This window comes from Callithrix jacchus, chromosome 6, assembly GCF_049354715.1.
Source record: "Callithrix jacchus isolate 240 chromosome 6, calJac240_pri, whole genome shotgun sequence".
NCBI classification, from domain to species: Eukaryota; Metazoa; Chordata; class Mammalia; order Primates; family Cebidae; genus Callithrix; species Callithrix jacchus.
Genome location: NC_133507.1, coordinates 49,512,456 through 49,537,817, shown reverse-complemented (window position 1 = coordinate 49,537,817; position 25,362 = coordinate 49,512,456). Strand labels below are relative to the sequence as shown.

The 25,362-nt window shown below is 38.9% G+C and overlaps 1 protein-coding gene across 45 annotated transcripts in view; it reads right to left on the bottom strand.

Moving 5' to 3' along the window:
* Positions 1–25,362, bottom strand: part of OSBPL6 (oxysterol binding protein like 6) — a 209,786-nt gene that overhangs the window by 52,404 nt on the left and 132,020 nt on the right. For all 45 annotated transcript variants that reach the window (XM_078327216.1, XM_078327219.1, XM_078327230.1 and 42 more), the window contains 6 exons: positions 22,380–22,472; positions 12,770–12,892; positions 9,704–9,757; positions 8,545–8,658; positions 8,258–8,428; positions 5,020–5,152 (listed from right to left, as the gene is read on the bottom strand). In XM_078327216.1, the coding sequence (XP_078183342.1) occupies positions 5,020–5,152; positions 8,258–8,428; positions 8,545–8,658; positions 9,704–9,757; positions 12,770–12,892; positions 22,380–22,472 (688 nt within the window). The remainder of the gene's footprint in view (positions 1–5,019; positions 5,153–8,257; positions 8,429–8,544; positions 8,659–9,703; positions 9,758–12,769; positions 12,893–22,379; positions 22,473–25,362) is intronic.

Genomic DNA, 25,362 nt, shown 5'->3' with positions numbered 1-25,362 from the left:
ATTCTTCTAAATAAATGGTGCTATATAAGCATAGAAATCTGAAATTGGGCCTGAAAACTATCAAAATTCTATCCATGCTTTTTCTAATAAATGAAAACAGAACTTCGTAAATAATTCAATTTAAGGCCAAGGAGTCAAAACTAAGTGTAAGGAGACATCAATTTAGATTTTTCAGTTGCAGTTTCCTTACCTGTCAAACGGTGATAATAATATTTAGCTCTGCTACCTATTTACTAAAATGGTAGATGAGAAGGTTCTATGAAAGCCAGAAATGGTCTCTAAGGAATACTGATTGTGCTGTGTCTCATCACCCTGCTAGAGCCTTCACCTGGACCATGATACACCATTCTTTGTCACTTCTGTTATTTACAATAAGAAAGAGCTGAAATCTTTGGCAAGATTTCACTCTTGGCCTAAGTGTCTATATAGGATTACAAAGATTTTTCCAAAGACAATAAAAATATTCTTCAAAACAATCTGTAGAATTTCATTAAATTAAGGTTAAAATCTCATTTTAGAATCTGAGAAAAGGAAAAATTATGCCAAGAGAGGACTGCCTAGATTTTAAAATAATAGTGAAAAACTTAAAACTTAAATATCTGACAGTTTACTTATTTTTCCATCATGCCCTGTCTTGCTCCAAAAAGAAACATACCATCTTCCTGTGAAAGAGTTAAGTAAATTAGGGTATATACAAAGTTATCCATCAGTGCCTGCTGACTGGGAGGACACTGTGTACCCAGTACAGTTCTAAGCATAAGAAATACAGTAATCATAGTGGGTTATCAGAACTTATTAACATTAGTGTCACTAAAGTTGGTATACAACCCCCCACTGTTAAATTTGACTCGCTTTAAAAAAAAAAGTAAAAAAAAAAAATACAGTAATCAATTAAGATTCATAGAATTTACATTCTGTTAAAAAAAAAAAGAACCCAATAAACAATCTGTATGTTGTCAAACCACTATGCGTCCATCTTTCATGATGGCATACACTGGCATATAAAAATGGCCTCTATGATACTAATTTAATATTTATCTCTCTGGAAAAAAATGCATTCTAAGAACCAAGCAATTCCCTTATATACTTGAGAAGATTTGGACTGAGATAATGTGAGTATCTACGAATAGCCAGCTACTTAAGTATTAGTATTTAAACTAAACTACACTGCAGGTTCAATAAGCTGTTACCCCTTTTGAAAGACAATCAATAAAATATTCAACCAATGAAATAATCAAGAAATATTACTTTTGAAATGCAACCAATTTCAATATTAGGGGCTCTATTGTCAAATGGTTAGTATACACAAAAAAAGTACATATGAGTTTCAGAAAAAAGATACTGTGGTTTGAGGTCATCAACAGACTTAAAAGAGAAAGCACCACTTCCTCCACCACCACCACCATCGTTACCACCACCATCACCATCTCATCACCACCACCTCTATCACCAGCCTACTACCTCTACTACCACCACTGCCACCAGCCCACCAGCATCATTACCAGTACCATCATCATCATGACCACCACAACCACTAACATCACCAAAATAGACTTCAGTTGAAGTTACAAGCATGCCTGACATCTCCAAAGCACAGAAAAGAGTTAGTAAAATCAGGTTGGCTTGGCTAAGCCCTCCACTTCTGCTGCATACTTGCTGTGTAACATGGACAAGTTACTTGACCTGTCTGAGCTGTGGTTTTCCTATCTGTGAAATTATAGGGTACATAATGCCCATTTCGTACATTGTGAAGATTTACACAAAACCATACATGTAAGGTCTTGGCTTGGCTCACAATGATCAGTGAATAAACTGTAGTTACCATTATGGAAGCAGAAAGGGTAACACTGAATCTTGATCATCTCTACAACCAAGGTTGGCCAGAGGGAATCCCAATGAGGGAGAGGAGAAAAAGGAAAACTTCATGGGACTCAAGGAAGGAGGCTGATAAAAGGTTGTGCAGGGCAGGTTAGAGAATGAGGCCTGAGAACAGAGCAGAAATCAGTTGGCTTTCTGCTATCAAAAATGCTTTTCCATAAAATGAAAAGGAAAAGAGTCCAGTTATGAAAGAGAATCTGGAGTCTGTGCGCAGAGAGCAACAACTAGTGAAGCAAGAAGGTCTGTAGTTATCCCCAAGAGAGGAGCTGATTATTGCACTAAATCCTGACAGAAAACAGAAAGGCAGGAGGTAGAGTAGTCAGGATGGGGAGGAGGAGGAGCATCCCCAACTCCAGAGGGAGGGTACAAGGGATGGGCCACAGAGGTATTTTGAAATAGACAGGAAGACAAGCACGACCTCCCAGCAGCCTGAGGCTACTTGGTATAAAAGCCAACATCTAAACCTTTGGATCAAAGAAGTGGATATTGTACTATTACATGGACTTGATCTTTTCTGAAATGTAAGCAGCCAGCTGAAATGCCACAATATGTGTAAGAAGTTGGAAGAGGTGTGTAAGAAGTGAGTTTCGAGGCTGCAGAAGTTGGAGAGGCTACAGTGTCTACCATCACTGCTGAGGGGAAGAGTTTAAGAAAGTGAGGCTTGGCTTTTTTGTTCAACCTGAAGTTAATATACTCAAAGTCTGAGTGTTTTAAAAATACATCCAAGTAAAACTGTTTTAACGGAATGTCAGTGGACATATCTAATGATTATAAAATCTCTCTCTCTTTTTTTTTTTTTGAGATGGAGTCTTGCTCTGCCACCCAGGCTGGAGTATAGTGGAGTGACATTGGCTCACTGTACCCTCTGTCTGCCAGGTTCCAGCAATTCTCCTGCCTCAGCCTCCTGGGTAGCTGGGATTACAGAGGCACACCACCATGCCCAGCTAATTTTGGTATTTGTAGTTGAGACAAATTTTCACCATGTTGGCCGGGCTGGTCTCGAACTCCTGACCTCAAGTGATCTGCCTATCTTGGCTTCCCACAGTGCTGGGATTACAGGCATGAGCCACCGCACCCAGCCAAATCCCTCTTAAATTATACTTTCACATAAAGGTAAAGTCTGGGATGTGAGTGTCTCAGAAGGCTGACAAAAATGACAAAAATGCTGCATATTTTGAGTTCACATGCTGGTAGAGGAAAAAAAGTTCTTTTGGTTGGAGGACTAACATAGATCACTAAATTTTATTTTTTTTAAGTGAGAACACAAAAAAGTGATCTAATATCTACTTTTATTATATTTTTATAAGAAAAAATAATTTTAAAAAATTAGACCCAATATCATCTTAGGAGCATCTAAAAAAATAAACAAATTGAGCCTTATTAAACATTCTCTGCATTGCCCTTGTTTTTTCTCAGTTTTGAAGGTCAAAGGAAAACTGCCTCATAGAATGGAAATGGTCTGTAGATAAAGTCTGAACCATTGTGCTCTGGCTAATTATAAACAAGGTGAACGTAAGAAGAGATGAAGAGGCTCAGAGATGGCAGTGTGAGGGAATCGGGTATTGGTTCAGAATACTGAAGCACACTAATAGGTAACTATGGATACAAGATGCAGCATTTTAGAACTTTGCCATTTATTGCTGAGATGTCAGGAAACATACATCTGCTCTGTGGGAAGATGAGCAGTAGAGAAGGCAGCCGCGGAAGTGACATAGTGAGGAGGGCAGAGCAAATATTCTGGGGCTGTGGGCAGAGTGGGCTGTCCTTGGGGGTCCACTCCTCTGTGTGGCTGCCCCAGGGTCCAGGGGCTACAGAAGCCAGAAGGAACTGGTGAAGAGACAAGGAGAGAAGGCTGAAGAGAAGTTAGGGGAAAGGCAAGAACCACATTCAACTGCTGTGAGGGTGCAGGAACACTGGCAGGTAAGGAGCCCGATTCATGGCACAGAGCAGGAGCTGGCACATAGAAATAAAAACAAGGGGAAAATGTTAAAAACTCAAAATTTTGGGCCTTTTTGTAATGCCAGTGTGACACTCAGCATTTTGTTCATACCACCCTTTGACAACTAAACTGGAAAGCAAAGGTTAAGTACCTCTATTCTGGATCTGGGCAGGCAGCACTCTCTTAGATCTTTGTGTGGCTCCTATTTTTATAGAAGTGGTTGGATGTACTATTTCTCAAGGTTCAGGAATTTTTTTTTTCAGATATTTTTGATTACCGCATTGTAGTAAATACTACAGGGCTAGCACTATAGTATTATAGTCATGAGACTAACATGGAAATAAGACTTGGACAAAAGATGCCATTAAATTTCAGACTGTAGAGCCACATTTATAATAACTCAGGCTAATTACTCCTAATTTTGGGATTGACTTTTTTTTATGACAGTGAGGGTGGATTATTGGATTGTCATTAGAGGAAGGTCTAGATTTACTGCTCTTAATAAAATTACATTGAATTCATTTTCAGAGGTGATGAAAACTTCCTTTCTGAGAAGTTAGTGTTAAGGACTTGGAATGTGAACACATTGTTTGTAGTGCTATCGATTCCTCTCCTGAGATTTTAACTTACTACTGGAAATCCCTAACCAAAAATGATAGCTTTTTTTCTCTTTATTTTCAAAATGATTTCCTTTGCTTTGATTAGACACTCTGTGCTTTTTTTTTTTTTTTTGGTAAACATAGTTCATCTAAATGCAGCTTTTTCTGAACTTTAAAGATAGAATCTCATTTTCAATGAACTAAAATAGCAAAATCATCTTTTTCATTATTTTAGGAAACAGTTATTGCCAAAGTGAAGGTGTAGATAATACCTAGTCTTGTCATATAATGGAGATGTGGTTTGCAGAAGAATTTTCTTTATAATATTGACGTTTTAAGGGATATCAGTGTTTACACCATTTTTCCAGTTCCAAAATGATTCCATTCCATTATAGAAATGTGAAGTATGTAACTTGAAATGCTTAATATAATTTGGATTTAATTAAAAAAAAAAAAAAAACAAGGAGGAGAAAAAGAGCAAGGAAAGGCCAAGGCAATCAAGGTAATCAGAGGAAAAGATGTAGCACTCCCAATTCGCATCTTTAGGTTTTGTTTCTTGTTTGGTTTTGGCTTACACTTAGGCCACACTAGGTAAGAACTAACCTTCTGCACACCTGTCCATCTCTTCCGAGTCCTGTAACCAGGCTGCCACTTTACTCTGGCCGGTCGTGCAGGTTGCTGGGAGGCTATTGCTGCATGGTAAAGGGGACTGCCATGGAAAGTTGTTTGGTTGCATCTACGGTAAACAAAAACAGACGCATTGTGTGGTTATGAAATGGTACATTTCAATTATTAAAAAAATACAAGTATCCTCAAAGCTGTATTAACAAAGATAGGAAGAAAATGCACACTCAAAACATTGAAGAAGCCTCTTGGCTAAATGTGGTTTGTGCTCAGTGAGGGCAACATTACTAAACAACAATCTCTCATTAAGTTGCCATCTCCATCATTCAATGAAAGGGACAACATTTAAGTGCATCGTATCTCATAATCACAAGGACCTGCCAACTCAAATTCCCAATAATTTTTAATAAGTTGTATGTGCAGTGTCCTTACGGCAGTACTCTTAACTCATGATTTAAGGTCTTTCCTTTGCAAAAGTTTCCTGTACCCTATGACTCAAGGTATCCTCAATCACACGTGATTCCTAAAGACATCATCCACCAGTAAGCAACCTTGCCATGCCTTGAATTCATAATGAAAATTATTTATAAAAAAGGCAGTCTTAGCAAGTTATTACCTACAGCTTTCCACTAAAGTTATTATCTACAGACTTTTCATTAAAAATTTTATGTGAAATAAGTGAAAGTTGTATTAAGTATATAGATACTAAGGTGACTGCGGAAAACAGTGAGAAAAAGAAACTTATTTCTTAAAAAATTATTTAAAAACTTCATAGTTGACTTTAATATTCAATTACAACTGAATTGTGTCTCTTCTAAATCATTACAAAGTGACTGATGCACATTCTTAGCAAACCCAGGCTTATTTATTACCCACAGAGGGCCACAAACCAATTAACACTCAGAAGTCTCATAATTTGATACTTAGAAGGCAGGCAAAGTGATAAAAAGCTCTTTTCACTCTTTACTGCATTTTGATAAATGTAATGGAAATCTTTCACTGAGTAGATCTTAGAGGTATGTCATTAACCAGAGCAATAGATCTGTTTTGAAAACTAGAGCTGAAGAGCTTTCTTATTCCAAGGCAAACACTGGGGAGGATTTGATTTTAGTCTTCTATTCTCAGATACTACCCAAGTTATTTAATTAATAACATGAAATGAAAATAACATATTTTCACCAATACTCTGTGCCAATGATGTAGGCAGAAACCAAAGAATTAAAAATTTGTATTTTTAAAAGATCCATTTGGAATACATTTCTCATTTAATATGGACTAACTCTAGGAATCAGTCTACCCCCTGGTGAGAACACAGGAGGCCAGAGAAACTTGACACTATCTTGGACATCTGTCAGTTCCCATCTTCCTGATGCCCTGACCAGCTGGTTCGTTTCCTTTTTTATTTCAGAACTGGTTGGTATTACGGTTAATCCAACACCCTATTCCTAGAAGAAAGATAATTAAATAGTCCTTGGCAAGCCTGCAACCAGAATGGAATAATATAAAGCTTAAGGCTGGGTGTGGTGGCTCATGCCTGTAATCCCAGCACTTTGGGAGGCTGAGGTGGGCAGATCACTTGAGGTTGGGAGTTTGAGACTGGCATGGCCAACATGGCAAAACCCTGTGTCTACTAAAAATTAGCTGGGTGTGGTGGTGGGCACCTGTAATCCCAGCTTACTCAGAAGGCTGACGAAGGAGAATCGATTGAACTCAGGAGGAGGAGGTTGCAGTGAGCCAAAATCATACCACTGCACTCCAGCCTGGTGACAGAGTGAGACTTTGTCTCAAAAAAAAAAGAAAAAATGTAAGGTTCGGGATAATTTTAACATAATTAATAGGATCTAATAAAAATTACCATTAAAATAACAAAAACTGAATACAGTAGTTTCATTTAATCTGATTTGGTTAGGATTGCAGTTATTCTATGAGGTTTTTCAAACGTTTGCAAAGGAACATTGTATATATGTAAGGCATACATTCCTGCGTAAGCAAACAAAGAAAAGCAGAATCTTCACTGGAACGTTTTTGAACACAATGTACTGTGGCAGTCAGCTTCCTCACCCTCTCTGCCCTCAATTTCAGGTGCCAAGTGTGAAACTGGAGCACCCCTGGGCAGTGCAATGGGTTAGGTTTCAGGAAACTCAATTATTGAATACAAAGCAGAAACAGCTGTTTCTGTCTGTTGACTTAACCTTAATTTTTTTAAACAAACAACATCTCTAGCTTTTCATCAACAAAGAAGTGAACTCTTATTTCAGTCCAAAGAACAAGGTCAGCCTCCCTTAGTCTGGCACCTGGTAAAATGGAAAGGGCAATGATTTTGGAAACACATGTGGGCTCAGATCCTGGCTCAGCTGTTTAAGGGCTATGTCACTTCTGGACAAATTTTTTCACTGTTTGTGAACTTTAGTTATTTGTAACACAGAGCCTGATCACTTAACTAGGCTATTACTTATATTACTGTCACATTCTTGAGCTCACTTGTACTAACTTCATGGGGAAATTTAATAGCCTCTCAATGGGTCACATATATATTAGAGGTCAAGATACTTTGAAGTCAAGACTTTGAGGTCTTCTTATTACCATCCAGGAGGGCACCTGATTTCTGAATGTTGATTACATAGACGTTTACTTTACTTCCAAACAGTCCTACAAAGCCACATGAAGTCAGAAGGTAATCTGTTCATAAATGGGAAAAATAACTGCTAATTCTTTCGGTGATCCACATTTCTGCCTAATTTATACTTGCGATTAACTTTCATGCCAAATGTTACTGTTGTCTTCTGAGTATTAGTTTACAAAGCAAACCTCCTCCTTCTGGTTTTCCCAAATGAGATTCAGTTATACATTTGCACAATTTTCTTTTTTTTTTCTTTGAGATGCAGTCTTGTTCTATTGCCCAGGCTGGAGAGCAGTGGCATGATCTTGGCTTACTGCAACCTCCACCTCCTGGGTTCAAGCAATTTTTGTGCCTCAGACTCCTGAGTAGCTGGGATTACAGATGCATGCCATCACACCCAACTAATTTTTGTGTTTTTAGTAGAGACGGGGTTTCACCATGTTGTCCAGGCTGGTGTTGAACTCCTGACCCTCATTTATCTGCCCACCTTGGCCTCCCAAAGGGCTGGGATTATAGGCATGAGTGATCATGCCTGGCCAAAATCTGCATAATTTTCTAAGCGATTTTCAGGCTGATTTTTATAGAACAAAGTCATACCCTTCCATCCACTACAGAAACATTAGCAGCTGGTGAGGATTCAGCTGTGGAAGTTGAAGGAAATATATGAAAACTAGCATCTCTTGGTGATCTCACAATTTCATTCTGACGATACAACCGGTGATGTCGCAGTTTCGAGACCCATGCATCAAACCAGTCCTGGGATTTCACCTAAAACAATGAACAAGAGGAGAAGGTAACTGTAAAATCAGTCTCCTGCCTACCACTGGTGTAGGCAAATGATTTCCCCTGATAATGGCAGAGAAACTGTTGAAAAGTGATTTTACCTTCAAATGATAGATATGCTCTTCCGTGTCAAGGTCTATTCTTCGGGCTTTCTTTTTAATTGACATGACTGAAAGTCCAACATCTATGCTCCCATGGACCTTTCCTTTTTGAATCTGAAATCAAAAGACTAGTAAATAGGCTGAAAGGATATATGCTTTGATGTTTCTGTACTGGATTTAAGTAAACTCAAGGTAATCTTTAACTTATCTATGGGAAGTGGAATACTACATATACCCTCTTAACAAACAGAAAATAGTTAAGGTTCTACGGATTAGGTTCTAGGAGAGTTGATGCTTCAGTGACTTCACACCAATTTTTATAAATAAGACCATTCATCTTCTTCCTGTTTTGGCATAGAATGTAATGCTAATTCTTCATGATTCTAGATTGCACAGTTTATATTCTCCCTGAATATAAACTGAAGGACATTTTCAGTGGTTCCTAAAATAACTATGGTCAGTCTTTGACCTATAACCCAGAACATCCCTGAGTAATCAGCTGGCAGACAGCTACTGGGACAGAACGGGGCAGCTGCGACCAAAAAGCAGGGAGCAGCCGGCTCTTCCTTCTCGCTCCTTCTTTGATCAAGGACATAGCTGATTCAATGGCAGGGATGAGGACAAAATTGAAACCTGAGACTTCTGTTACTTCCCCTACACAATGATGAACGAAGGAATTTTCCAGTGTTACATGCAAGCTACTCCTTTGTATACTAAAAAAAAAAAACAATTTGGAATAATTTTTGTGAATTGGGATCTCCAAGATGCAAAGGTGTATGGAGTAGAAATAAAATGTGTGAGATAGTTTTTAAAAAGACATGGAAAAGAACAAAGCAGCACACATAAAGCAGAGTTTATCGGGAGATGCAGAAAAGAGCCTATTTGTGTTTTCTCTCCAAGTGACAGAAGGTGATTTTACTCATGTCTCACTTTTAGGTTTAAGCTTCTGTTTTTAATAACATGCATCAAAATAGTTAAATCTTCATGCACTAGGTTGACACGCTTTAGAACATGGAGGTTTGGAAGCTTGTGAAATCTTACAGGCCCAGACATGCACAAAGCTGGTAACTATGGCACAAGGCTTGTACAATTACAGTGTTTATTCACTTCAAGCAGAATTCGAAATCAATCTTTGAAACATGTCCTGTGTGCTACTTACATCAAGTGGTGCCTTCGAATACTTTAACATCCCATTATCCAGGACGAAAAAACGCTGCAAGAACCAAACACCCTCAGTTATGTCTATATTTTGAATTATATAAAACATTCACAGATGTGGGTCTAATGTTGCTTTGCATTTAGTAATCAATATGTTTGACCATTTTAATGTATCTGGATTCAGTGCATTTGGCCACAGTCAGCCACATTAAATGGTAAGGAGATAAGAGGTCTAGTTTCATACTGTTAACCTACCAAGATTCTTTTATATATAATCCAGTGGGGATGGAGTCTTATCACCATGATTTTTTTTAACAGGGAGGGAATCTGAGGACCTGAAGCTACAATTCTCTTAATGAACCACATTGGGATGTTTTTGAAAGTGAGAAATGAGAATAACCTGGGTTATGTCACAGTGACTCTGAGAAGGGCGCTATACAGGTCTACAGGGAATTTTTCACTGTGAACGTAAAGTTCTGAATTTTCCCTGGATACCAGAGATAATTCCTGAAGATGTTTATGCCCATTACAGAAGCCAGTGGACTGAATCTATGAATAATGAATTATCTGGAAAGTTTAAGTGGGCTTAGCAATATACTTATATCTCTATTTAGCGAATGCTTGCATTCTACTATTAATAAAAGAGGTTGAAAATTACTTCTGAACTACATTAATGGTTAAAAAAAAGAGAGGTTTTTGGCAATTTTTGTCTCCTCCAAGACAATCCTAGTCCAGTCTGAATGGATTTGGCCGCTTTTGCTCCACAAACACTCAAGAACTCTCAGCCATTGATTTTTCTTCCATGGGAAATTCACAAGAAAACAAACAGCTCTCAGAACCCAGTCAAATAATGGGTCCTGGGTCCTCAAGTTCTACAGATGCAAGGAGTCTTCCTGTTTATGGAAAATTACTCTGCTGGAAAGTTACGTGATTTGGGACCTCTTAGTTGCTGAGATGGAGGCAGTCAGGTCTTGGGACTGCCTTCTGTGAGTACAGTGGCCTTCTGTGAGTTCTGCATGGAGAACCCCTATGAGTTCTGGATAGAACTCACAGAAGGCCACTGAAACCCGTTTGTCACAGGTTCTGTGAGACAACAAGTAAACACTGGAAAAGAGTCTCTACAGTTGAAAAACACTTGATTAAAATAATTTGCCCTTAACTTGGTCAATTCAATGAGCTGGCATCTGAATAAACACATGGTGGTTGTAGAGATCAGGAGAAAAGACAGCAATGCCAAGCAGGCCCTCCTATTATTTATGGAGCAGAATGTTCACAATTTTTTATTTTATGTATTTATGTTTAAAGATGGGGTTTCACCATGTTGGCCAGGATGGCCTCGATCTTCTGACCTCGTGATCCACCCACCTTGGCCTCCCAAAGTCCTGGGATTACAGGCATGAGCCACAGCTCCCAGCCCGTAACAGAATGTTCAAAGGCATGGTCTAGAGAGTTGCTGCCAAACCACAGCCAGTTTTGCTGAAACATGGACTGAAAGTACTAAATTAAAATTAGCAATTCATAGAAAATTTGTTTCTTTGACCTGTTATTCCTGTATTTCCATTTCTATCTATCAAAGAATTTCAGCAGAGATCACCTATAGCATATCATAAGGAAACAGATTAGCAAGGCCATCAATTTGGGGAAACACAAAAAGGTAAGGTCAGAATGAAAGGCAGCAGTGATCTTACGAAGGAGGATGGCCAGTTGGCGAACATCTCAGGAAGAACATCAGTGAGGACAGGTCCTTGGCACTGCGATAATATTATGGGCTCGGGAAAGATGGTTTCTGACAAGGAAGAGGGCACTTTCAGAGACAGGGGACCGGGACAACATTTCCCATGTGTTCATTTTTAAGTCTTTCCCTTAAAACACATAAAATGTTTCCTCAAGGAAGTTAAAATCCATAACCTCCCTGTGTTGACCCAGTGGGGGGCCACCACTGGCCATTTGGGCTGATACACTTATCTACCCTGAGATGAAATCCACCTGCAGATGTGGCAAGCAGACAGACTTATTCTTCCACTGATTTCAAAGAGGATAGTGGGTGGCCCAATAAAAGAGTTTAAACTGAAAATTTACGGTAACTTCCTCCTCCTTAGTCTGACAGAATTCTTGCTACTCAGGTAATGGCAAAATGCAGTAAAAAATATTTTCTCCAAAATTAAAACTGGGAGATAGGATGAGAATGTTGAGAAGAAGGAGAGGAATAAACTATAGACTTTAAACAGCAGCAAAACTTCCAGGATCAGTGATTTTCCAGCTTTAGTTTGTACTGGTAACAATAAGACTAGGAATTTATCCCCAAGAACTAAATAGAAGTTCATGTGCAAGGATGTTCATCACATCCCAACAGTAAAAAGTAAGGTGTGTCTTCCATGTCCAGCAATAGGGAATCAGCTCGATAGCAGTGGGATATATAATACAGATCCATCCAAAGTGATACATGCATTAATTTAAAATACCTCATATTTCAAAGACAATTTAATGAAAACATATCTATACTAACTTAAGGGAAAAAAAGCAAATCAGACAACAATATATACAAACTGGATTTTAAATATCATATAAGTATATTTTTTCCTCCATATGTATATTACAGATCTCAGTCTCTGTTAAGTAGAATAGACTGCAACCATATGGTTAAAATGAGGCCTTAAGTGTTTTATGGCAGGGTGTGGTGACTCACATCTGTAATCCCAGCACTTTGGGAGGCTGAGATGAACGGATCACTTGAGCCAGGATTCAAGACCAGCCTGGTCAACATGGTGAACCCCGTCTCTACAAAAAATATAAAAATTAGCTAGGTGTGGTGGTGTGCACCTGTAGTCCCAGCTACTTGGGAGGCTGGGGTAGGAGAATTGCTTGAATCTGTGAGGCGGAGGCTACAGTGGGCTGAGATAATGCCACTCACTGCACTCTAGCCTGGGCAACACAATGAGACTCTGTCTCAAAAAAAAAATATCTAGTTTTACACATACAACCATATTCTTAGTTTCTCACCTCATGATAGCAAACAAAATCTTTATTTATGAAGATGATCTAAACCTGAATATGATAAAAATGTTACCTTGTGCCAGCCTTTTAAAGGCCATTTTCTTTTCTTCAGCATAAAGCCCTCATGTTTGTCTGGTTTCTGGACATTGGTTTGGCCTATTTTCAGCCCTTCTATAATTTCCCAGCTGTCAGCTTCCTGAGAGAAAAGAAGAAAAACAAATCACATGTTTCTCAGTATTTGATGACACACTTAAAGCAGATTCTTAAGTAGAAGTTGCTTTTGAAGCAATACTGGGCCCACCAGAAAGAAGTATGAACAACATTCCGGAGCAAAAGCTAACATCAAACACAGCTATGCACTTTTAACTGAAGTCAAAAAGAGTTTCCCAGGTAGACCTAGGGGTAAGCGGGGTCCTTCATAGACTCAGTGGAGCCACCTTGTCTGTTTGGTGTAAGATGGAAATTCGATTGCCTGTACTAAGAATGTTAAAATGCATTTTTCCAGACAGTGAATCCCTGGGCACAGAGGCACTTTAAAGTTTCAAAATAAGACTATTTCGATGACAAATGTTCAATTAGTGTGTGGACCTGGCTTTCTGTGTAGAAATGGAAAGGCTGCTGTTGTTTCAAGTGGCTTGGAACCTGCTATTACCAGAGAGTAACAGTGCTATGGTCACGACTGCTCTGAGGGAGGCTTGCATGCATTCCAAAGTGCACATTAGAACTGCTTGCCAAAAACACACCAAAGAAATCCGTGTTTTCAAAGATACACACGCCCCTGGGAACTTAAGGGTTGCATTCCTTAGTAGTGAACTGCAATTCAACAGGTGATCACTATTTATGAATAATGTTTAGAATAAGAGGAGAAACTAGTAGGCTCTTATAAAAAGTCTAATGCCTGTGGCTTTTGACTCACACAGAAAGGTAGATAACCATTCTATTCCATAAAATGACCTCCGTCTATGTGTAAATATATCCACTAGAGCACTCTCTCTGTTCTTAGAGATATACTCACTGTGTTTAGTGGCACTTCTATTTTCAGTAGCCCCATCCATGGATAGTATCTCTAGATGAATAATATTTTTATTTGTGGCTAGATTTATTTGCAGGCTGGTGTTCACCTTTGATTTACTTTATGTGTTTGCGTGGATGATGAAGAATATTCTGCATAACTTGTGAAAATAGAAACATTTTCTATTGCAGATCTTTGCAAGTTTTCTTCTAAAACTCAGATTGTAGTAAGAGGTACTAACTACTAATTTCTTTTAAATTTTTTTGAATTTTTTATTTCAATGGTTTTTTTTGGGGCACAGGTGGTATTTGGTTACATGAATCAGTTCTTTAGTGGTGATGTCTCAGATGTTGGTGCACCCATCACCCAAGCAGTGTACACTGTACCCGATGTGTAGCCTTTTATCCCTCACCACCCCCGACCCTTTCCCCAGAGTCCCCAGAGTCCAATGTATCACTCTTATGTATAGCTACCAATTTCTAACACAGTGTTTTTTTTCTTCTTTGGGAGTTTAACTCCAGAAGGGGAAAAAAACTGAAATAAGATAGAAAGGCCAAAAGTTAAAATGCATTTCTTAAACATAGATGTGACAGCTTTGAGCAAATAATGTTATTCAGTCTGATGCAATATTGCTAAGTCCAGTAAAAGAAATAGAAAAGAATCCTACTGTAGTTCTCACAATGAAATACGCTTTCAAACTGACAGAAGCAAAAGATAAAATCAGACCAAACAATGTTCCCCCATTTCAATTGTAAATGCTGTGGATAATGTTACAAATAAAGTGTGTAAGAAATAAAACAACTCATCTTAGTACAAAACAGAACCTTCTATGTTCTATTTTCCATTATGTTAAAATTTCTCCCTCTATGCTTAGTAGACTAGGACTATCTTAAGAAAACTTAAATTATTTTCTAAAAATTGAAGCATTTGTTCTTTTAATTTCAACAGATATTTTCTTTCTACTTAAAAGTCTCCAATTTTCGCTGAAAAACACAACATGAGAACTGTGCGAAGCATGCACAACTTTCAACAGCCAAATTGACCAAGCAGAAGAAAGGATATCAGAGGTCGAAGATCAACTCAATGAAATCAAATGAGAAGGCAAGACTAGAGAAAAAAGGGTAAGAAGGAATGAACAAAGTCTCCAAAAAATATGGGACTATGTGAAAAGACCTAATCTACATTTGATAGGTGTACCTGAATGTGATGAAGAGAATGAATCCAAGCTGGAAAGTACTCTTCAGGATACTATCCAGGAAAACTTACCCAACCTAGCAAGGCAGGACAATATTCAAGTCCAGGAAATACAGAGAACACCACAAAGATATTCCGCAAGAAGAGCAACCCCAAGGCACATAATCATCAGATTCACCAGGGTTGAAATGAAGGAGAAAATGCTAAGGGCAGCCAGAGAGAAAGGTCGGGTTATCCACAAAGGGAAGCCCATCAGACTCACAGCAGTTCTCTCAGCAGAAACCCTACAGGCCAGAAGAGAGTGGGGGCCAATACTTAACATCCTTAAAGAAAAGAACTTTAAACCCAGAATTTCATATCCAGCCAAACTAAGCTTCATAAGTGAAGGAAAAATAAAATCCTTTGTGAACAAGCAAGTACTCAGAGATTTCATCCCTACCAGGCCTGCTTTACAAGAGCTCCTGAAAGAGGTACTAAAGGAACAACCAGTACCAGCCACTCCAAAAACATACCAAATGGTAAAGAGCATCAACACAATGAAGAAACTGCATCAACTAACAGGCAAAACAGCCAGCTAGCATCAAAACGGCAGTATCAAATTCACACATAACAATATTAAGCCTAAATGTAAATGGGCTAAATGCCCCAATCAAAAGACACAGACTGGCAAATTGGATAAAGAGCCAAAATCCATCGGTGTGCTGTATCCAGGAAACCCATCTCACATGCAAGGATACACATAGGCTCAAAATAAAGGGATGGAGGAAGATTTACAAAGCAAATGACGAGCAAAAAAAAAGCAGGAGTTGCAATTCTCATCTCTGATAAAATAGACTTTAAACCAACAAAGATCAAAAGAGACAAAGAAGAACATTACATAATGGTAAAAGAATCAATGCAACAAGAAGAGCTAACGATCCTAAATATATACGCACCCAATACAGGAGCACCCAGATACATAAGGCAAGTTCTTAATGACTTACAAAGAGACTTAGACTCCCACACAATAATATTGGGAGATTTTAACATCCCATTGTCAATAATAGACAGATCAACGAGACAGAAAATTAACAAGGATATCCAGGACTTGAACTCATGCCTGGAACAAGCAAACCTAATAGACATTTACAGAACTCTCCACCCTAAATCCACAGAATATACCTTCTTCTCAGCACCACATCACACCTACTCTAAAATTGACCACATAATTGGAAGTAAATCACTCCTCCCCAAATGCAAAAGAATGGAAATCACTAGCAAACACTCTGTCAGACCATAGTGCAATCAAGTTAGAACTCAGAATTCAGAAACAAACTCAGAACTGCACAGCTTCATGGAAACTGAACAACTGGCTCTTGAATGTTGACTGGATAAACAATAAAATGAAGGCAGAAATAAAGATGTTCTTTGAAATCAATGAGAACGAAGACACAACATACCAGAATATCTGGGACACATTTAAAGCAGTCTCTAGAGGAAAATATATAGCAATAAGTGCCCACATGAGAAGCAAGGAGAGATCTAAAATTGACACCCTATCATCAAAATTGAAAGAGCTAGAGGAGCAAGATCAAAAAAAGTCAAAACTTAGCAGAATACAAGAAATAACTAAGATCAGAGCAGAACTGAAGGAGATAGACATACACACAAAAAAAAACCTTCAAAAAATCAATAAATCCAGGAGCTGGTTTTTCAACAAGGTCAACAAAATAGATAGACCACTAGCCAGATTAATAAAAAAGAAAAGAGAGAATAACCAAATAGATGCAATAAAATACAATAAAGGGGATATCACCACAGATTTCACAGAATTTCAAACCATCATCAGAGATTATTACAAACAACTCTATGCACATAAACTAGTAAACCTGGAAGAAATGGATAAATTCCTGGACACTTGCCTCCTCCCAAGCCTAAACCAGGAAGAAGTTGAAACTCTGAATAGACAAATAACAAGGTCTGAAGTTGAGGCAGCAATTAAGAGCCTACCACACAAAAAAAGCCCAGGTCCAGATGGATTCACAGCTGAATTTTACCAGACATACAAAGAGGAGCTGGTACCATTCCTTCTGAAACTATTCCAAATAATCCAAAAAGAGGGAATCCTCCGAAATCATTTTATGAAACCAACACCATCCTGATACCAAAACCCGGCAGAGACCCAACAAGAAAAGAAAACTTCAGGCCAATATCCATGATGAACATAGATGCAAAAATCTTCAATAAAATACTGGCAAGCCGATTGAAAAAGCACATCCAAAAGCTTATCCACCATGATCAAGTAGGATTCATCCTGGGGATGCAAGGCTGGTTCAACATACTCAAGACTTTAAACGTAATTCACCACATAAACAGAACCAAAGACAAAAACAACATGATTATCTCAATTGATGCAGAGAAGGCCTTTGACAAAATTCAACAGCTCTTTATGCTAAAAACCCTCAATAAACTAGGTATTGAGGGAATGTATCTCAAAATAATAAAAGCCATTTATGACAAACCAACAGCCAATATCATACAGAATGTGCAAAAACTGGAAGCATTCCCTTTGAAATCTGGCACTAGACAAGGATGCCCTCTCTCACCACTCCTATTTAATATTGTACTGGAAGTTCTAGCCAGAGCAATTAGGCAAGAAAAACGAATAAATGGTATTCAAATAGGAAAGGAGGAAGCCAAATTGTCTCTATTTGCAAATGACATGATTGTATATCTAGAAGACCCCATTGTCTCAGCCCAAAATCTCCTGAAACTAATAAGCAACTTCAGCAAAGTCTCAGGATACAAAATCAATGTGCAAAAATCACAAGCATTCGTCTACACCAATAACAGACTTAAAGAAAGCCAAATCAAGAGCAAACTGCCATTCACATTTGCTACAAAGAGAATAAAATACCTAGGAATACAGCTAACAAGGAACGTAAAGGACCTCTTCAAGGAGAACTATAAACCACTGCTCAACAAAATAAGTGAGGACACAAACAGATGGAGAAACATTCCATGTTCATGGTTAGGAAGAATCAATATCATGAAAATGGCCATACTGCCCAAAGTAATTTACAGATTCAACACTATCCCCATCAAGCTACCAATGAACCTCACAGAACTGGAAAAAAAACACCTTAAGCTTCATATGGAACCAAAAGAGAGCCCACATAGCCAAGTCAATTCTAAGCAAAAAGAACAAAGTGGGAAGCATCACACTACTGGACTTCAAACTATACTACAAGGCTACAGTAATCAAAATAGCATGGTACTAATACCAAAATAGAGATATAGACCAATGGAACAGAACAGAGGCCTTGGAGGCAACACAACATAGCTACAACCATTTGATCTTTGACAAACCTGACAAAAACAAGCAATGGAGAAAGGATTTCCTGTTTAATAAATGGTGTTGGGAAAACTGGCTAGCCATGGGCAGAAAGCAGAAACTGGACCCCTTCCTGATACCTTACACTAAAATTAACTCCAGATGGATTAAAGACTTAAACATAAGACAAACCCTAGAAGAAAATCTATAAAAACCCTAGAAGAAAATCTAGGCAAAACCATTCAGGGCATAGGCGTAGGCAAGGACTTCATGACCAAAACGCCAAAAGCATTGGCAACAAAAGCCAAAATAGACAAATGGGACCTAATCAAACTCCACAGCTTCTGCATGGCAAAAGAAACAGGCATTAGAGTGAATCAGCAACCAAGAGAATGGAAAAAAATTTTTGCAGTTTACCCATCTGACAAAGGGCTAATATCCAGAATTTAAAAAGAACTCAAACAGATTTACAGGAAAAAAACAAACAAGCCCATTCAAATGTGGGTGAAGGATATGAACAGACACTTTACAAAAGAAGACATACATGAGGCCAACAAACATATGAAAAAATGCTCATCATCACTGGCCATTAGAGAAATGCAAATCAAAACTACATTGAGATACCATCTCACACCAGTTAGAATGGCGATCATTAAAAAATCTGTAGATAACAGATGCTGGAGAGGGTGTGGATAAATAGAAACACTTTTACACTGTTGGTGGGAGTGTAAATTAGTTCAACCATTGTGGAAGACAGTGTGGTGATTCCTCAAGGCCTTAGAAATAGAAATTCCATTTGACCCAGCAATCCCATTACTGGGTATATATCCAAAGGACTATAAATCGTTCTACTATAAGGACACATGCACATGAATGTTCACTGCAGCACAGTTTACAATAGCAAAGACCTGGAACCAACCCAAATGCCTATTGATGATAGACTGGACAGGGAAAATGTGGCACATATACACCATGGAATATTATGTAGCAATCAAAAATGATGAGTTCATGGCCTTTGTAGGGACATGGATGAACCTGGAAACCATCATTCTTTTTTTTTTTTTTTTGAGACGGAGTTTCACTCTTGTTACCAAGCTGGAGTGCAATGGCGTGATCTTGGCTCACCGCAACCTCTACCTCCTGGGTTCAGGCAATTCTCCTGCCTCTTCCTCCTGAGTAGCTGGGATTACAGGCACGTGCCACCATGCCCAGCTAATTTTTTTTTTTTTGTATTTTTAGTAGAGACGGGGGTTTCACCATGTTGACCAGGGTGGTCTCGATCTCTTGACCTCATGATCCACCCGCCTCGGCCTCCCAAAGTGCAGGGATTACAGGCGTGAGCCACCGCGCCCAGCCTGGAAACCATCATTCTCAGCAAACTGACACAAGAACAGAAAATCGAACACTGCATGTTCTCACTCATAGGCGGGTGTTGAACAATGAGAACACATGGACACAGGGAGGGGAGAACTACACACTGGGGTGTGTTGGGGGGAAATAGGGGAGGAACAGTGGGGGTGGGGAGTTGGGGAGAGAGAGCATGGGGAGAAATGCCAGATATAGGTGAAGGGGAGGAAGGCAGCAAATCACACTGCCACATTACCTATGCAACAATCTTGCATGTTCTTCACATGTACCCCAAAACCTAAGATGCAATAAAAAAAGTCTCCAATTTTCCTGAGTTTACTTATAACAGAAGCAGAGCTAAAAAGCCATAATGTGATTGATCATGTCAGTACTTAAGTCAGATATACACATATTTTTGGTATTATAAGTTTTAAAATATTTTTAACCTAATAACAATAAATAAGAACAGACACTAATTGCCTGAGATTTTTCATTTGGAATAAATAGAGGCTGGGCGCAGTGTTTCACGCCTATAATCCAAACACTTTGGGAGGCCGAGGCAGGTAGATCGCAAAGTCAGGAGTTCAAGACCAGTCTGACCAAGATGGTAAAACCCAGCCTCTACTAAAAATACAAAAATAAGATGGGTGTGGTGGCATGTGCCTGTAATCCCAGCTACTCAGGAGGCTGAGGCGGAGGTTGCAGTGAGCCAAGATTGGACCACTGCACTCCAGTCTGGGCAACAGAACAAGACTACATCTCAAAAAAAAAAAAAATAGGGACATTTCCTTTCTGAAGGGTAAACTACATGTGTGCAGATGCATGTGGGAGAATGTGTGTGTGTGTGTGGGTGTGTGAGGAGGTGGGGTGGGAGAACATAAAAATGCTTTAGCAGGTGAATGCATGAAACATAGGACTGGAACAAATCTGATCAGGACAATGTGCACTTAAAAAAAAAATTCTTCCACTACTATCCAGTGCCCAGAAAGCCCATCTCTCAAAGGGGCTGAGAAATGGTGAGATGACATGGTATCTGAATTAGATATGGCCCTCTGATTTCATGAGGCCCCAAGAGATGTGGTATCTACTGACACAAAAACACAACAAGGGTTTATTAGTCTTACAGTAAGATCTAAATGGGCAACAACATGGAGAAGTAACAGGAAATAGATGCTCTTGATACCCTTTCCAGATCCCTTTATATCAAGCCAGTGGACCCAAGCCCCATCTGCTGTGAGCTGGGCTAACAGCCACCTTCTTCTAGGAAGAATTGCTGTTTGACCAAGCTAGGGCCTTCATGCCTGGAAAATTATGTCGTAATTATCAGTAAAATGAGAACAGTATTAGTATGCACTTTGATGAGTTGAGGGCTGATTAAGAAAGATAATACATGTTCTAATCCAGTGCCTGGCACAAAATAGGTGCTCAACAAATTTTAGATGCCTTTTCCCACTGTCCTAATATTTATTTGTTCTCTATTTCCTTTAGCTAACTATAAGAAAGAATTGCTATTTCAAAGAGATTACCATTTATATTATATTAACCAGGTAGACAGTCTCTATTTGCTATTCAAATGGAAGTCAGACCACTTTTTATCTCTAAGTTATGTTTTATAGTTTAATAAGTCCCCACTTTCCTTGGCTTAGCAGGCAGTCTATTCATGTCTGATAGAATAAACTTTATAGCTTGTAATATCTTTACAGTATAAAGAAGTTCAAGTGTATGCATTCCATAACAGTAGGGTAGTAAAGTGTTCTTTTCTTAAAGGATTATATTTAATATAGAAAAGCAAAGTGGAATGATCAGTTTTACATATTTAGAAGTTAACTGTCTTTGGAAATAAAGTGCTATTTTTATACTGGAATTCGAAGGCTGTGTGTATTCTATTTTCAGAATTTCTCAATAAAGGAGAAAGCCCATTGAAAATCGTAGGGAGGGTTGGGCAGGAGTAGGATGGTATCTCCTCAACTCTTCCCTGTGATTTTTGCATTTTAGACATACGTGAATTTAATGTTTTCCCAGTATGAGAAGAGCAGGCCGAAAGTGAGGGGATACTGGCTCCCGTGACACAGAAAAGGTCTTAATAAATAATGTGCATTGTTCTCTCCCGAGCTCACTGCTAGGAAGGCCAGATGTGAGAAGGAGACTAGAAGTCAGAATATATAACAGCGCAAACATGTAGGTACTGTTTTTACCTTGCAGCTCGTGAAGAGCTGACAAGCATCGGTAGTGAAGTTGGATGAGTTGAAGTTTGAATCCCTGCTCTGCTACAATCCTTGACAGTTTATTTATTTATTTATTTTTCCCATGGGTAAGTTATTAACTCTTAGTTTTCATATTTGCCAAATGTGATAAAACCTACATTGTGTGGAGCTGTTTATGAGAACTATACTAAGTGGGATAATATATTTAAATACTTCTCATAGTGTCTGGTGATGCAGTACATGGCAATAATGGTAGCTGTTACTGTTTTTATTGCTGGATGTAGTGATTTTTTTTCTTTTCCATTAGATGGGCATAGAAACATTTGCTTCTCTCCAACAGGGAAGGCAATAGCTTCTATTTCCTTCTTCCCTTAAAGAGAATTTTAGACCTTTGTATGTAACCCAGCAAATCCCAGCAAAGTATACATTCTCTGTTATCTCTTACAAAGGGCATAGAAACTTTACACATTGGAGGCAGAAAAAGAGCAAAGAGCTGCCTACAACTGGCATCAAAGCTATTTTAGGGGAGTCAGGTGTAAAAGTGATTCACAGTTCAATTGGCCCCAGAGCAGGCATCATGCCAGCAGAGAAAGCACTGAATTCCATCACTGACCTTGGAGAGGGGAACTGGCTCCGGTTCTAGTAATTGCCGACTTACAGAGGGCTCGGTGCTAGAGGAAGCAGTCCTCTCCAGTATGTGAATATTCTGGAAATAAGCAAAAACACAGCCCAGGGTTAGACAACTCACTTCTCACGTGACTGTGCATGGGGGTAAAATCATACACAACACAGTAAAAACAGTAAGCTTAATGGCAAGTTCCTGAAAAGACCAAAGATAGCAGTAACAGTCAGAAAAACATGTCGGCACGGGATTTCCCCTCTTCTTATAGATTTGCTGCTGAACTGCTGCTGCAATGCTGGTTTCAGTCTTGAGAGTAAGAGGAATATCTCTTGAAAAATTTTATGATACACTCCGAAAAACCCTACAACTTTATGACAAGGGCACACCTAATCCTTAGACTAATTAGCCTTACATAGATATATTTGTTCATCTCTCCAACTGGGAATAGCAACAGACAAAAAGAAAGGTCAACCTTAAAAAAATCCAGAGGTGACCAGGTGCAGTGGCTCACACCTGTAATCTCAGCACTTTGGGAGGCTAGGCAGGTGGATCACCTAAGGTCAGGAGTTTGAGATCAGCCTGGCCAACATGGTGAAACCCTTTCTTTATTAAAAATACAAAAATTAGCCAGGCGTGGTGGTAGAAGCTTGTAATCCCAGCTACTTGGGAGGCTGAGGCAGGAGAATCGCTTGAACATGGAAGGCGGAGGTTGCAGTGAACCAAGATCGCACCATTGCACTCCAGCCTGGGTGACAAGAGCACAACTCTGTCTCAAAAATAAATAAAAGGCCGGGCGCGGTGGCTCAAGCCTGTAATCCCAGCACTTTGGGAGGCCGAGGCGGGTGGATCACAAGGTCAACAGATCGAGACCATCCTGGTCAACATGGTGAAACCCCGTCTCTACTAAAAAAAAATTACAAAAAATTAGCTGGACACAGTGGCGCGTGCCTGTAATCCCAGCTACTCAGGAGGTGGAGGCAGGAGAATTGCCTGAACCCAGGGCGCGGAGGTTGCGGTGAGCCGAGATCGCGCCATTGCACTCCAGCCTGGATAACAAGAGCGAAACTCCGTCTCAAAATAAAAATAAATAAATAAATAAATATCCAGAGCCTTCACACCCTTCAGTCTCTAGAGTTTCTTACAAAAACGCACAAAGAAGAAAACAATTCATTGAATACCGTTAATGGTAGATGTCACTACATAAAAAGCATTTATATATCAGTAAGATAAAGCTCCAACAGAAAAACGAATGAAGTACATGAACAGGTAACACATGTAAGACATTTGAAAAGATGTTCAAACTTAGAAGTATTCAAAAAAGAATTAAAAAAATTTTTTTTCACCCAGGATTCAAGAATAGAGTGGGGTTGGAAGAAAGAAAATATTGATTAGATATGATCTTTCTAAAGAAGAGTTTTTTTTTTTTTTTTTTTTTTTTTTTTTTTTTGAGACGGAGTTTCGCTCTTGTTACCCAGGCTGGAGTGCAATGGCGCAATCTCGGCTCACTGCAACCTCCGCCCCCTGGGTTCAGGCAATTCTCCTGCCTCAGCCTCCTGAGTAGCTGGGATTACAGGCACGCGCCACTGTGCCCAGCTAACTTTTTGTAATTTTTAGTAGAGACGGGGTTTCACCATGTTGACCAGGATGGTCTCGATCTGTTGACCTCGTGATCCACCCGCCTCGGCCTCCCAAAGTGCTGGGATTACAGGCTTGAGCCACCGCGCCCGGCCAAGAAGAGTTTTACAATTATATTAAAGCCTTTGGGGAAAAAAAGTACATGCCTTAACATACATTACATAAATCTACTCATTAAGAACCCTTAACTACCTTGGCACATTATAAAAGCATAAAAGAAGGAAACAAACCTTGTTTCATGCACTCTTCAAATACATGTGAGCAAAACTTCCCTACTGTAAAGTCTACGAAGATTTTTTAAAGGTTTTTCTTTTTTTAATGCATGAGGTGATTTTTCTAAAAAAGAACCATGGGTAATAAAGATATACAAGTGTCACTGTATTACAGAGATATAAAATGCTTTCTCCACCAACAAATAAATTACCTTATACTTTGAGGTAATTTTCTGTAGGAAAAAAAGTTTCCAAGGTAATTTTTTAAATAACCATTTAGAAATTACTCACTTTAGTAGCAAATTTCTCCCTCACTATTTAATAGAATATCAACAAAAAACTTAAGTCAAATAAACTTCTGATCAAATAAATATAAAGATCAGAAACTGCCAGTGAAATGTTATTTATTCATTCATTTGTTAGTTCCATTAATCAACACATCATTATTAGGCACCTACACTATGCCAGGCACAGAAGTCAGGGCCACAGAGAACAAAACAGACAAGAGAACTGCTCTTATGATGCATATATTCTAGAAAGAGTTCTTATCATACAAAAGACCAAATAATGTTTAAGACTTTTTTGTAAGCCCACCTATTAATCTTGTCTCGTGTGGCCACTGCTTTTGCTTACTTTAATTTTCCAGTCAGGTATCTCTAATCTGAGCTCTCTTTAAGGACTCTCCCTGATCCCCATCCTTTCAGGTGGCTGGGCAATAAAACACAGACATATCACTAACTGCTTCCCCTGCCTCCAAAAACACATGGTAAGAAAAACATGAAAAGAAACTTGACCTTAGCAACTGTGTAGGCAGGAAATAAAGTACTTAATCTAGGGAAAGGAAATTAAATCTCCTAACTTCCAAATCCAGCCATAGACACAGAAATCAATGTGGTGTACTTAAAGTGATAAGAATGAATTTAGTCTCCATAGATACAAGGGGATAGTTAAGATGCTGCCAGTATTTTGTGGGTCAGAAGGGTTAGCAACTACACAAACCAGGGCCCAAATCTCTAAAATACCTACCACAGTACCTGGCACAAAGAACACAATATTAGTCTCTTCTCCATTTCATGTTACAAAACGGGTTATATTAAGGAAGAAAAATAAGAAGTTCAGTCATTTCA